The sequence below is a fragment of the Anomaloglossus baeobatrachus genome, chromosome 1 (assembly GCF_048569485.1).
Source record: "Anomaloglossus baeobatrachus isolate aAnoBae1 chromosome 1, aAnoBae1.hap1, whole genome shotgun sequence".
Lineage (NCBI taxonomy): Eukaryota > Metazoa > Chordata > Amphibia > Anura > Aromobatidae > Anomaloglossus > Anomaloglossus baeobatrachus.
Window position 1 is genome coordinate 119,114,279 of NC_134353.1, and position 13,638 is coordinate 119,127,916.

A 13,638-nucleotide genomic window follows, 5' to 3' on the forward strand; every position below is an offset into this window, starting at 1 on the left:
AAGAAACGAGCACAACAGTAACCATCATTACCTCCAGTAGTTTTGATAACATTTTTTTTCCTATTTTCTGTTGTCCAAACCTTGGTGCGTCTTAGGGTATGTGCATACGATCAGGACCCACTGAGTCCTGGACATGGTGGGACCTGACCTGCAAGACCGCAAGTCTCCTCCGCAGAAGATCGTAGCTGCTGGTGCCCACGATCCGGGCTCGGGTAGTCGCGGTCTCTTGCTGCGTTCTTTCTGCGGTGAACGCTTACGTCTCCACAGCAAAAAATGTACATGCTGCAGCTCGGAAAGCCGCACCGCAGGTCAGTTTTCGCTGCCGGCAGCACATACACACAGTGGGCATGCGATTTCTAGAAATCCCATCCACTGTTCTTGTGCTGTACAACGCAGCGTTTTGGATGTAGGGAAAACACGCTGCGTCCAAAACGCTGTGAACCCTGATCACAGTAACGCAGCCTTATGGTCTGAAACAAACAGAATACAATTTAGTTACTTCTGTGCGGAATATTCTGTGTCTAAGGCTTTGTGCGCACTAGAAATGTGAAGTTTCTCAAGAAAATTTCTTGAGAAACTTCTGGGAGTGGAAGATTTCCGGACCTCCGGAAAAAATCTGCACCAAATCCGCGGTAAATCCGCATGCGGATTTGCCGTGAATTTGCCGCAATTTTCCCGCAGGTTGTTCCCTGCGGATTTTGCAGGCTGTACTGCAGAAATCCGCAGGTACCTGCGGAAAAGAATGGACATGCTCATTTTCTCAAGAAAATCTTCTCAAGCTATTTTTTTTTCTCATAGGATTTGCTGGGAAATGTCTGCACAAAGATTGCAGACATTTCTTAAGAAATTTCCGCAGCAAATCCGCAAGTAAATCCGCGGGTAAAACGGCCTAGTGCGCACATAGCCTAATAATCTCATTATAAACCAGGTTTGATTTGACATTATGTGCGTAAATTTACATTTTAACAGCAAACTTAACAATAAACGGTTTAAAATAACCTAATAGACTATTTCTATTATAATTCTGAGGTAATAATAATGTGCATTTGCTTCATACTTACACCTGGCCATCAAGCCTGAGGTTTCCATTGAAATCATACAGATGCCTGTTAGGGCTCTCGCATTCGATCCTGCCAGACAGGCTCATCAAGCTGTCAATGTCCTTCATGTCGGCTGTCAGGGAAAGACCCTGGAAAGAAGGAGAAACAAAAAAAGAGAAAATAGAAAAAAGATGTCAGAGGAATAAACACCTCCTCGGGCCATTGTTTGTTACTTTGCTGTTGTATCGCTTTGTTTGCTTTTTAATATTTTGAGCTGGATGACATTTTTTAGGCGTTTTTTACTACCAGAAAACCTCTTCATGTTATCACTTAGCCATGTGGCTCCCTGCACCATTTGTACACCACTGATGGGTTATACCTATGAAAATGCCAAGTGGCAAAAGACTGTATCCATACATTCAGGTTCGTTAAAATCACTTTTAATTAGTAATCATCAATAAGAATATTCCTATAGACTGTGTGCAGACTTATTAGGCAGCTTGTTTTACTCAGGGAAAAATGGGACAAAAGAGATTTAACTATGGAAAGTCAAAAATTGCTACAAATTTTAGAGAAGGATGCAGCACTCTTGAAATTGCTAATATATTGGGGTGTGAACACAAACATCAAAAGAGGCCCAGAAGAACAAGGTGTTCAGAGCTCAGAGAAATGGCCAATGTAAGGAAGGCGGAAGCCGACCACCACTGAGCAAGACAGAGGGAGAAACGTCAAGACTGGGCCAAGAAATATCTGACGACAGATTACTCAAAGGTTTTATAGACTGATGAGATGAGAGGGACTCTGAATGGATCAGATGGATGGGCCCGTGGATGGATCAGTAACGGGCACAGACCTCCACTTGGACTCAGACGTCAGTGATGTGGTGGTGGGTACTGGTATGGGCTGGTATTAGTGATGAGCTAGTTGGATCTTTTCGTGTTGAAGATGGACTCAAAATCAATTCTCAAATTTACTGTTAATTTTTAGAAGACACTTTCTTCAAAAACAGAAAAGGCCTTAAAGATGAAGAATAATGACATGGCCTCTTCCTCACCTGGCCTATACCCTAATGAGAACTTGTGGGCCCTTCTTAAATGTGAGATTGGGAAGGAAAACTGTAACCTCTCTGAGCAGGGTCTGGAAGGTTTTGGTTGGTGAAGCCCAAAAAGTGGATTGTCAACACATTAAGAAACTAACAGACTTCATGGATGGAAGACATATGACTGGCATTGAAAAGAAGGGTGGCTATTTTGGTCACTGAGATTTTTTTGGAATGTCAGAAATGTATTTTTGTAATATCGAGTTGTTTGGTTATTCTCAAGTTGAAGCGAATGAGTACGAGTCAGTAGGATCAACCCTCCTAAGCCGTCTTTATGGACATGTAGGTCATAGAAGGTTGAATGAAGTGATATACGATATCAGCGATCCGATGTCTTATTCCTGAGAAATTTAATATGCAAGTGAGCTATTAAGATATATTGGCCGGACATAAATCTCTCTGAGAATCTGCCTAGAGAGCTTCCTTACATTAAATGGGGAGTTACCAGTGTGAGACATGTAGATCAGGAGAGCAGGCTGTCAGTCATTACATGTCTGTCCACTTTTATTTAATATAAGCTCTGGGCACAGATTCTCAGGGAGATCCGGCCCATAGATCTTAAAAGCTCATTTACATATTAATAAAAATCTGCATCACTCTGGAATAAGGCAGACATCAAGGTATCATTTTATTTCACTTTCTATGAGTTGCATATCCATTCCCTTAAACAGGTGAAAAACAATTGAGATGAGAAAACTTACATTTTTCATTTAGTTGCAAAATAATTCTGCACACAGATATTCTGCTAAGAAAAACAAAACCTCACTTTTACTTTCTTAAAGGGAACCTGTCAGGCCTAGGACACACAGAGAGAATATTGTAGCGAGTGGAATGAGATTAAAAATCGCATTCCACTCCGACCAATATTAGTCTATGGGCCTGCTCCTATGAGCGAATATTTTCTCAGCCTTAATCGGACTGTGAAAACAGTCGCAAAATACTGCGAGTGTATTGCGATCCTATTTCACTCGCACCCATTCAAGTCTATGGGGCGAGGTAAACATCACACTGCACTTGTATTACACCGGTGTACTGCGAGTGCAGGGCGAGAATGGCATCAGCCGGCAATGGAGGAGATGGGGAGATAAATCCCTCCCTCTGCAGTACCGGCCCACCCCTCCGCAGCTGTGGTATGATCGCACGATCGGACCACAGTCGCATGATACTCTGCTCCCACTGTGCTGCGAGCGAGTGCCGAGTGTCATGCGAGGACACACAGTAATACCCGTGTGGCCTCAGCCTAAGGGTGGCTTTACACGCTGCGACATCGCTAGCCGATGCTAGCGATGGCGAGCGTGATAGCACCCGCCCCTATTGTTATGCCGATATGTGAAGATCGCTGCCGTAGCGAACATTATCGCTACGGCAGCGTCACACGTACTTACCTGCTCGGCGACGTCGCTGTGACCGGCGAACCGCCTCCTTTCTAAGGGGGCAGTTCGCTCAGGCATCACAGCGACATCACTAAGTGGCCGCCCAATCAAAGCGGAGGGGCGGAGATGAGTGGGACAAAAATCCCGCCCACCTCCTTCCTTCCTCATTGCTGGCGTGTGGCAGGTAAGGAGAGGTTCCTCGTTCCTGCGGCGTCACATGTAGCGATGTGTGCTGCCACAGGGACGAGGATCAACTTCGCCCAAGCGACAGCAGTGATAATTGGGAGAGGACCCCCATGTCAACGAGGAGCGATTTTGGACGTTTTTACAGCAATCCAAAATCGCTCCTAGGAGTCACACACAACGAGATCGCTACAGCGGCCGGATGTGCATCACAAAATCAGTGACCCCAACGAGATCGCTGTAGCGATCTCGTAGCATGTAAAGCCCGCTTTAGGCCCCTTATGTCCTCCAACCCAGCAGCATACACTTAAACATGGATTAAAAGAATAATGTAATTTTGAAAAGTAATAAATCCAATCTGTATTTTCAAAATTACACTTCATTCAATCCACGTTTAAGTTGAACTTTTCCCAGTTACCAAATGATGGTCACATACCTGGCGGATTTTCAGGTTGGTTTCCCCATCAAGGTTTGAGGTCTCAATGTAGCACATGGCTTGTGGCTCACTGGTGTAAAAGAAAATAAAGTATAAGGAACAAAAAAATACACAGCAAAAGTTAAAAATGAAAAAAAGGTTTCCATTTATATTTTTTTCCACTTAAAAAATATTAAAAAGTAGAACCCACTACACAAATTATAAAGGAGGAAGCAGTAAATGACCAAATGCATTGGAAGCCAAATGAAAAGCTTAGGCAGGCACAAGCGAAACTTCAGAGGTTACTAAAGATGGAAAATGTTGCCTGATTTGTTTTAATGGGTTTCTGGAAAAGTGTTCCAGACTAAAAAAAAGTGGAAAAATTAATGGTTTCAAAAGTGAAAAGGTTTTCCTATTTCAGAAGGTGATCCTAAATGTCCACTGTAGAGATGAATGAGGGTGACCGCAATATAAGGCCGATTAGATCTGAATCACTTTAAGGGGAACAGCGATATCCACAATCCTCTTCTACCTTTTAGGCCAGCTTTGTGGTTTTCTTTAAAAAAACAGATTTTCAGAGATTGTACTTATTTATTGGAGCCATTAATGCTCTTGTCTATGTGTGGTCCTACTCGAACACCTACATGCATGGTGCCATCTCACACATTTCCACATTAAAACTGTAGAAATCCATCGTAAAAGTAATTTATAGTGTGTAGCATACCCAAATATGTTTTTAATTTTTATTTATTGTATTCCAATTGGTGCGGCTGATAAACAATGCTTTTGGTGCAGGTGTTGAGCAGAATCAATCTCCTTCCCCCTCTGGCAGTTGACACTTTCCGCACCGATGGGAACCTGTGGGATTTATAGTATAAGGTGTATGTTGTACGACTATTACTATTGCTGGCTCTACAGTAATCAGAGGATTATTCTGAGTGTTGTGTCCACCAACATTCTCTCGTACAGTGGACCTCTTGAGGGAGCGCCATACTATGTAAATTAATTTCATGACTTCCCTTTTGTTTTTTTTACAAAAAGCAAATATATTCTATTTGTGTTTTTCTAATCTATACAATATGAAAGATTTTTAATGCTAAGAAATCTTCTTTAAAAAAGGGTAGATAATAATGGCTTCAAATATGAAGTGGCTCTTAAGTCATCTCATCCCTACGATAGTTTATTTAGTTCATTTTGGATGAATCCATTATATAAATCAAAGCTGCCTTATTGAAGTAAAAAGAAAAAAATGATATGGGTTCCATATATTTGAGGTTTCCAGACTTTTAAAGGAATCTGTCAGCAGGTTTTTGCTATGTAATCAGAGGACAGCATGATGTAGGGTGTTGAAACCCTGAATTCAGCAATGTGTCATTTAATAGACGGTGGGCGGTTTCTACACAATGAAGATTTTATCACCAGGAGACTATCACTGCCTGGATTACAGCTCACAGGTCTGCTAGACCGACCACAACCCCTTGCTCTAATAAGCAGCTCACGGTCAATAGACAATGTACACACAAAGCTGTGATGTGGGCAAATTTAGCTTTCTGAGCTCTAGTACATCAACCAACTCTGATTGTGTCACATCGTTGCGCCCAGTAAAGTGATATATCGTTGGAATCAGGATTCCCTTTTCTTCATCATGCTGTTCTCAGATGTGGTAGCAAAATCCTGTTGACAGATTCCCTTTACTCACCCTAAAGTGTTTAGAGGAGTGATAAAATAAAGCAGGTAGCGTTTTAAGCAGAAAAGAAGCATCATGCTTTTAAATACAACATGACGTGATAACTGCATGCCCCATCAAGCAAAGTGGTCCATGCAGCAAGAGAAAAAATAAAGATCTACGTCATATGCAAATATACATTTCTTTATCATAGAAAGTGACAATAAAACATGCAAGAACATAAAAAGATAGAAAAGGGACAATCAGAGCAAAGAACCATGGGTGCGGATTAGTGAAAGCCAAATATGTAACATGCAGTGGGAACAAGCCGCTCACACGCCACACGTTATATAGCAGCAATCTGCTCTGTGCAAGGGATCCACTGGGTTATGTACTGAAAATTTGGGAAACCATCAGATTTTATTTTTTGTTTATTCTATTGGAATGCAAATTTAAAAAAAAAAATGTTTTAATGTGTTCTGTATTAAGGTACCACATGCATATAGCTGTAGGTACATATATTTACACAGGGGATATATAGTTTGAGAAGTTGTTTTGGATGTATATTTAAAGGGTTATTCCCATCTCCAAGAGCCTATCCCAATATGTAGTAGGTGTAATAATAGTAATATTAGCAAATAACTCCAATTAGAAATGTAATATAGTTCTCCTGATTATAGCCATGTGTCTTACCTCAGGTGCAGGGCATTGCATATTAGTTAGTTGCTTGTGGTCGCATACCTGTCACTACATGAGTGTTTGTAACCAACCATAGATACCTAAACTGCAATGCCCTGCACATGAGGCAAGAGATATGGCTATATCAGGAGAACTATACTACATTTTTGATTAGAGATGTTTGACAATATTATTATTACACCTACTACATATTGGGACAGGATCGTGGAGATGTGAATACCCCTTTAAAGGGCTTCCTGGGGCTTAAAATTTGATTGAACACAGAAGTCCCATAAAGCTGCAGGGTTCTCACTTGCATGTGAAATAAGTCCTGGTGTCCTCGGCAGCGGCCACTAAGCAATGTATAGATTGGCTGTATACACTGCTTTAATTAATACGTGGCCAATTTCACCAATCTCATATGGAGAACCTGATAGAAAAAGGTCACCAACTGCTCAGCCCCAGACAACCTCTTGAAGGAGGACCTGTCATCTCTCCTGTCATGTCTGTTTTAGCAAATCGCATTCTCCGCGAAATATCAATGACGTCTTAGGCTATGTGCGCAGTATGACTTTTTGTGCTTTTCAAAAACGATGCAAATTTTGGACGCAAAAAAATGCACAAGAATGCACCCGCGGCCAAAACGCATGCGTTTTTACTGCATTTCGGTGCATTTTCTGCTGCGTTTTTGATCACTGGGTTTTGCTGCGTTTTTCCAATGCATTGCATGGGTAAAAAAACGCAGTAAAACGCAGAAAAGAATTGACATGTTTATTTATTTTTAGCTCAAAAACGCATCAAAAAAAAAAAAAAAAAAGGAAAAAACTTGTGTGCGGACAACAAAAATGAGAACTCAGACTTTACTGGGGAAGCAAAGTCATGCAGTTTTGAGCCCGAAAACGAACAAAACGCACCCGAAAAACACGCAAATACCCCATAAAAAATGCTCAGTGCGCACATAGCCTTAGAACTCGCCATTGTGCTATGCCTCTTATTTCTCCCACAAACTTGTGAATCAATTGTCAACTAGGTGTTACCATTTTCCTTGGAAGAAGAGTGGGTTTTCCAGAGTCTGGCAATGATTGGACAATCTCAGAAGGTATAGGGACTACGACCCAAATGCATACAATTACAGGAAGAATAAGGCTATGTTCACACAGGGCGTATCTGCAGCATTTTTTTTTTTTTTTTGCATGTTTTTTTTCATTGGTTATATGCAAATGCATGCTAATAAAACACTGCTTTTACAGTACCAACAAAGTCTGAGATTCCAGAAATCTCATGTACACACACAAAACACTGAAATGTCAACCTGCTTGGTTATTGCTGTGTTTTTGAAAGAAGCGGCATGTAAATTCTTAGAGTTTTTGCAGCGTTTTTATTACTGATCCAAAGCAATGAAGAAAGTGCAAAAACGCTGTAAAAATGCACTAAAACCGCAGGTTATTTCCTGCCAAGAGATGAGGTTTTGCTACAGTTTTACTGCAGAAAAAAAAGCAGCAAAAACGCCCTGTGTGAACATAGCCTAAATGAGGCTCAAAAAAATGAAGAATCCTAATAAAAAAATGATTATGTGTTACTGGGAATACAGTGGAACCTTGGTTAACGAGAACAATCCGTTCTGGGACTGTGCTTGTTAACCAAGTTACTTGTTCAGCAAAGCAAGATTTCCCATAGGAAATCATTGCAATACACACACACACTATGCTCACCTTACCTTCCGTTCCGTTCCATCGCCGGTCTCCTGGGACTTGCTGTTCGCTTGTACGGGCTGTGTATCGGGTAACCATCACGACGAGGGAGGATCTTCCGCTGCCAGAGCGCTGACGTCAAAGGCAGGAGCCGCTTGCCTCTGATTGACTGCCTTTGAGTGGCGTCTGACAGCCGAAGTTCCTGCTTTGTCGCTATGGTTGCCGATACACAGCCTGGAGCGGCGAACTACAGGACCCAGGAGGCCGGCGATCGAACGGAAGGTAAGGCGAGCATAATACTGTATGTGTGTGTGTGCGTGCGTGCTTGTGTGGACTGCAAGAGTGGGTTAGAGCGCGGTGGATGTACGGAACCGGAAGTGTGCGCGGTGAGGATTTTGCTTGTACAGCAAAGCTTTCTCGTAAACTGAGTTACAAATTTACAGAAAGCTTTGCTTGTTAAGCAAAATTCTCGTTAAGTGGGTTACTCGTTAAATGAGGTTCCACTGTACTGCTATTTACTACAATAGACACGTCAGGAGAGCACACAGGTCAGCTTCAATACGAGGCATACCATTTCTATTTTCATTACAGAGGAGGATGTATTTTCATACAGGACTTGCACAGAGCTGTCTCCGCTACTTCTCTGACCTTGAAGACAGACTGATGAGATCAGCCGGGAGATGCTCCCCATTGGTCACTTTCACTATCTCCCCTATAGCCACCTATGTGGCAATCAGAATGGAGGGACGATGGAAGACATAAAAGGAGACAGGAGACAACAACAAAGAGAATAGAAATATTAAGTAGAAAATTTGTAGATTAATAAAATAAAGATTGACATTTCCATCTTCTGTTCCTAACTGGGTCTTAATATACATGTGATGGGGCAATAAATTAAACTGCTAAAAGAATAAGTTTCATGAAATTTCTTTACTTCAGTCAGTGCAGAAATGACTGTTCAAACCAAGCACAGGCGCTCGTTGCACAGTTGGCGTGGCCAGACAATTCAGTGCACCTTCCCTCCTACTTGTATCCCTTTTCCAGGTTTTACAGGAGACAGATGAAAAACAAGTAAAGGGGAAAAAGCATTGAACTGCCCGGATACAGTATGCGCAGACTGCCAGTGCTTGGTTTGAACAGTCACTTTGTACTGATAGAACAAGGATATAATGGGGCTGTTCTATTTTCCACTACAAATAGGATCAATGTTGTGATCTGTGTTGCAGCTCTCCCTTAAAGGGTTTTCTACGGAAAAGAAAAATGGCCAAAGTGATTTAGTTAATGATAAAAAAATTGTTTAAAAGAACAGAGATGATCTAGACATCCACACTGATGCAGCGGGGTCAACTGGTTTTGGTGCATATTGTTCGGGACAGTGGTGTGCAGATAGGTGGCCAGAGAGTTGGAGAAACAATGGGTTAACACGAAACTTAGTACTCCTTGAATTGTTCCCCATAGTGGTTGCTTGTGAAATTTGGTACAATATTTTCCAAAACCGAAAAGTGAGATTTCATTGTGATAACTTGGGAGTTGTAGAAGTCATCAACAAACAATCAGCTTCTTCCCTGCCTGTTGTTACGTTGCTGCGTCATCTAGTGCTGCGCTGTTTAAAGTCAAATTGTCAGATTACAGCTGTGCATGTCCCCGGTGTTTGCAATTCTGTGGCTGATGCTCTGTCTCGTTTTCAGTGGGACAGATTCCGTTCGTTAGCCCCGATGGCAGAGGTACAAGGCAAGAAGTGTCCGGATTTTCTGTGGTCACTGCCAGTGACACCGCATACGCTCTGATAGAACGGTCTGTGGGTGTAAGCACATGGCAGAGGTACCAGTCAGCATGGAGGGAATGGGAAGACTTGTGTGCTCTAGTGGGACATGATGCCAGGTTACATGACAATGTTTCCTTGTTGTTATTTTACATTAGCAGGGCCTTTGTGGATGGTACTTCATTGTCCAGTATTGATAGTAAAATGTCTGGATTAGCTTTTTGGTTTAAGTTGCACGACTTCACTGATTACACAAAGCATTTTTTAGTTAAGCAGGCCCTAAAGGGTTACAGGAAAAGTTGTAAGAAGACCAGAGATAAACGGCGTCCGATTTCTTTCCAGTTATTGCAGCAGATACTGAGTGTACTAGGCCGAGTCTGTAGCAGTCCCTTTGAAGTGTTTCTCTTTAGTTGTGCATTCACACTGGCCTTTTTTGGCGCTTTTAGAATCAGCGAGTTGGTGGCGAGTAGCTCCACCAGAAGTGGGGGTCTACAAGACGAGGACGTGCATCAGTACACAGACAGATTAGAATGTTTTCTGGCAAAGTCAAAAACTGATCAACAGGGTAGAGGAAAATGGATCACATTGTTTCCTTTAAGCGGGTCCAGGGCCTGCCCGGTCATCTGTTTTAGAAACTATGTCTCAAGAAGGCCAAATATCCAAGGTTCATTACTAATTCATGAGGATTGTAAGTCATTGTCACAATTTCAATTCACAGCAGTTCTTAAAAAATGCCTGACAATATTGGGAGAGTCTCCAAATGCATTCACTTCACACTCATTTAGGATAGGAGCAGCCACAGAAGCTGCTAGATGGGGCTTAGGGCCTGACATAGTTAAAAAAATCGGGAGATGGGAATCGAGCAGATTTAAGAGTTACATTCGATTACATTTATTATAAATGGCGTACATGTATATATATGTGTACATTGTGGTAATCTTATAGTAGTTGTGTCTTCATTTAGACAATTGTGTGATAATTGTGTTTTTGTTTTTTGTTTTAGCTGAACAGCAATGCCTGGTTTGGATCATGGGACATTCATTTGTTTTTTGGGGGGCCTTACGTGCAGCAGTCAGGCCTAATGGCAAACAGTTGGGGTTGCCCAGTTCCTTGGCACGGGTGACATGGATAGGAAAGAGGGGAATGCAGTGGCATCAGCTGTTGAGAGAAATCCAGTATCATGTGGAGTTCTACCGCCCCCCGGACGTCTTACTTATCCATTTAGGTGGTAATGATTTAGCAATAAGAACATCAAGACATTTAGTTAGGAACATAAAGCTTGATATGTTGAATTTATGGAGGTCTTACCCAGAAACAGTGGTGGTCTGGTCGGATATAGTAGCTAGACAAATGTGGAGAACAGCGCGATCAGTGGCTCGCATCAATAATACAAGGATAAAGGTTAATAAAAAAATAACAAAATTTGTGTTGGAAAACGGAGGGGTGGCCATACGTCACCAGATGCTGGAAAATACAAAGGAACATTTTTGGAGAGATGATAAGGTACATCTTAATGACATTGGCATTGATATATGGATGTTGGGAATACAAGAAGGAGTAGAACGAGCCATTAAGTTGTGGAGGAACTCACTCTTGTAAGGTGTCACAAGAGCGAGTCTTGGCGGGATGTGGTTGTTTAAACCCCCTCTTTGTTGGTTGGAGAATTATGTTTTTAATGGGGTCCCTGGGCCAGAGCTCAGCGGACAGTGGAATATGGGTCCCTGGGGAGGAGCTCAGTGGACAGTGGAATAGATGGGTCCCTGGGGAGGAGCTCAGCGGACACAAGGAAAATGATCAAGGGGTATACCCAGATTCCCCCTTGAGCTAGGTGTACACGGCGGAGGGGGATATGGGGCTGGGATTTATAACAACCACATCTCTGGGCCGATAATCTTGTTTTTTCTTATTGATGTTTTTTCTTATTAAAATAAAGGGCTGCTGTGGCCAAAATTTTAATCCATGTCACGCAGTGTGTGGTGTCTTATTTATTAGATTACCAGGAGCGCAATTCACTAGTCCATCAGTCAAGCAGAGTGAAGGCAGATAGACGTAACGTACATGACTGAGGCAGTGATAGATCCAGGAAAGGGTTAAGGAGTAAGGGATGGGGGTTTTTACCTAAGGAATGTGGTGGTGGGCGAGCAGGAGGAGAGATGGGGGCAGGGGCCATATAAGAAATAGGTCCCATGTTAAGGTGTCATTCCTTTGTCCTGGACTTAAAGACTGAACAAGCAGTCATGTTCTTTTAAACAATTTTTTTATCTCTACTGGCTAACACGGTACAAAGATATATTTTACTTTTAGTTAATGATATAATCTTACTGTACCTGCTCAGATCCTGTGCTCCTGACTCTGTGCTTCTGTTAAGTTAGCCCCCATCTCTGCTATAGTGTTAGAAGGGGGCTGGCTTAGCTATTGAAATAAGCAGCTGGTCAGCCCCCTATACACACTACTCTGGTCACATGACAATCTGTCCCATGTACAGCACTGGATTAGAAGCCCAGAACTAAAGATACATTAAAATATAGTGTGTATGTGTATATATATATATATATATATATATATATATATATATATATATACACACACACACACACATATACACATACACACACACATATACATATATATATATATATCTCTATATCTATATATGCATATATATATATGTATATGTATATCTATATATATATAATTGCCTTATTCTGTCTGTCTGTCTTGCTCCAAAATTGTGTCCTTACGGTGACACAAAGCGGATTGGCCGCTGGCCTCGCCATGGCCCCGCCCCCCCGCACGGATTGGTCGCTCGCCCTGGCTCCCCCCCCCACACGGATTGGCCGGCCGCTCGCACAGGCTCCGCCCCCACACGGATTGGCCTCTCGCCCCGGCACCCTGCACGTATTGGCAACTCGGCCACGCCCCACCCCCCTCACGCAATGCACGCTCGCTCTGGCCCCGCCCCCCGCACGCATCCCCCGAACTGACACGGAGACACGACTCCCAGGTGAGTACTGTACCCCCGGGAGCCCACACCAGCATACGCCGCCAACCCAGCCGACAAACCCTCGCATTGCTGGGGCTGGCCGGCGTATGCTGGTGTGGGCTCCTGTGCGAGTGGGGACGGGATGCGCTGGTAACCATGGTAGTATAGTTACCAGCGCATCAAGGTCCTGCAGCGGCGGAACATCCACACGCACACACATAACATCAGATCACACTCACTCTCACACACACCTCACATCGCATCCACACACTCACACTCCGGAGATATCGCTTGCTTCTCGGCCGCGATACTGTGCTGTGAGCTTCCAGGACCTGCCGGAGGATCACATGGCCAGAAGCATGTGGTATCTCCGGATGTTGTGAGTGAGCGCATATGTGCAATATCGTCAATGTGTGTGTGTGTGAGTGTATGCGATCGGGTGGGTGTGAGTGTATGCGATCGGGTGGGTGTGAGTGTATGCGAGCGGGTGGGTGTGAGTGTATGCGATCGGGTGGGTGTGTGAGTGTATGCGATCGGATCTGTGAGTGTCGGCAGAGGAGCACGGCGTGCTGGAGGAGGCTGGGAGGAGAGAGGCTGATCCTCGGGAAGGCTGGGAGGGGGAGGCTGATGTTGGGGGGGGCTGGGAGGGTGTAGGCTGATGCTGGGGGAGGCTGATGCTGGGGGAGGCTGGGAGGAGAGAGGCTGATGCTGGGGGAGGCTGATGCTGGGGGAGGCTGATGCTGGGGGT

The 13,638-nt window shown here is 43.4% G+C and overlaps 1 protein-coding gene across 5 annotated transcripts in view; it reads right to left on the reverse strand.

Moving 5' to 3' along the window:
• Positions 1–13,638, reverse strand: part of ATP8A1 (ATPase phospholipid transporting 8A1) — a 324,895-nt gene that overhangs the window by 176,904 nt on the left and 134,353 nt on the right. For 3 of the 5 annotated variants that reach the window (XM_075347005.1, XM_075347006.1, XM_075347003.1), the window contains exons 8-10: positions 8,794–8,867; positions 4,132–4,201; positions 1,062–1,189 (exon numbers count right to left, since the gene is read on the reverse strand). In XM_075347005.1, the coding sequence (XP_075203120.1) occupies positions 1,062–1,189; positions 4,132–4,201; positions 8,794–8,867 (272 nt within the window). The remainder of the gene's footprint in view (positions 1–1,061; positions 1,190–4,131; positions 4,202–8,793; positions 8,868–13,638) is intronic. The other 2 variants (XM_075347007.1, XM_075347004.1) reach the window with 1 other exon arrangement.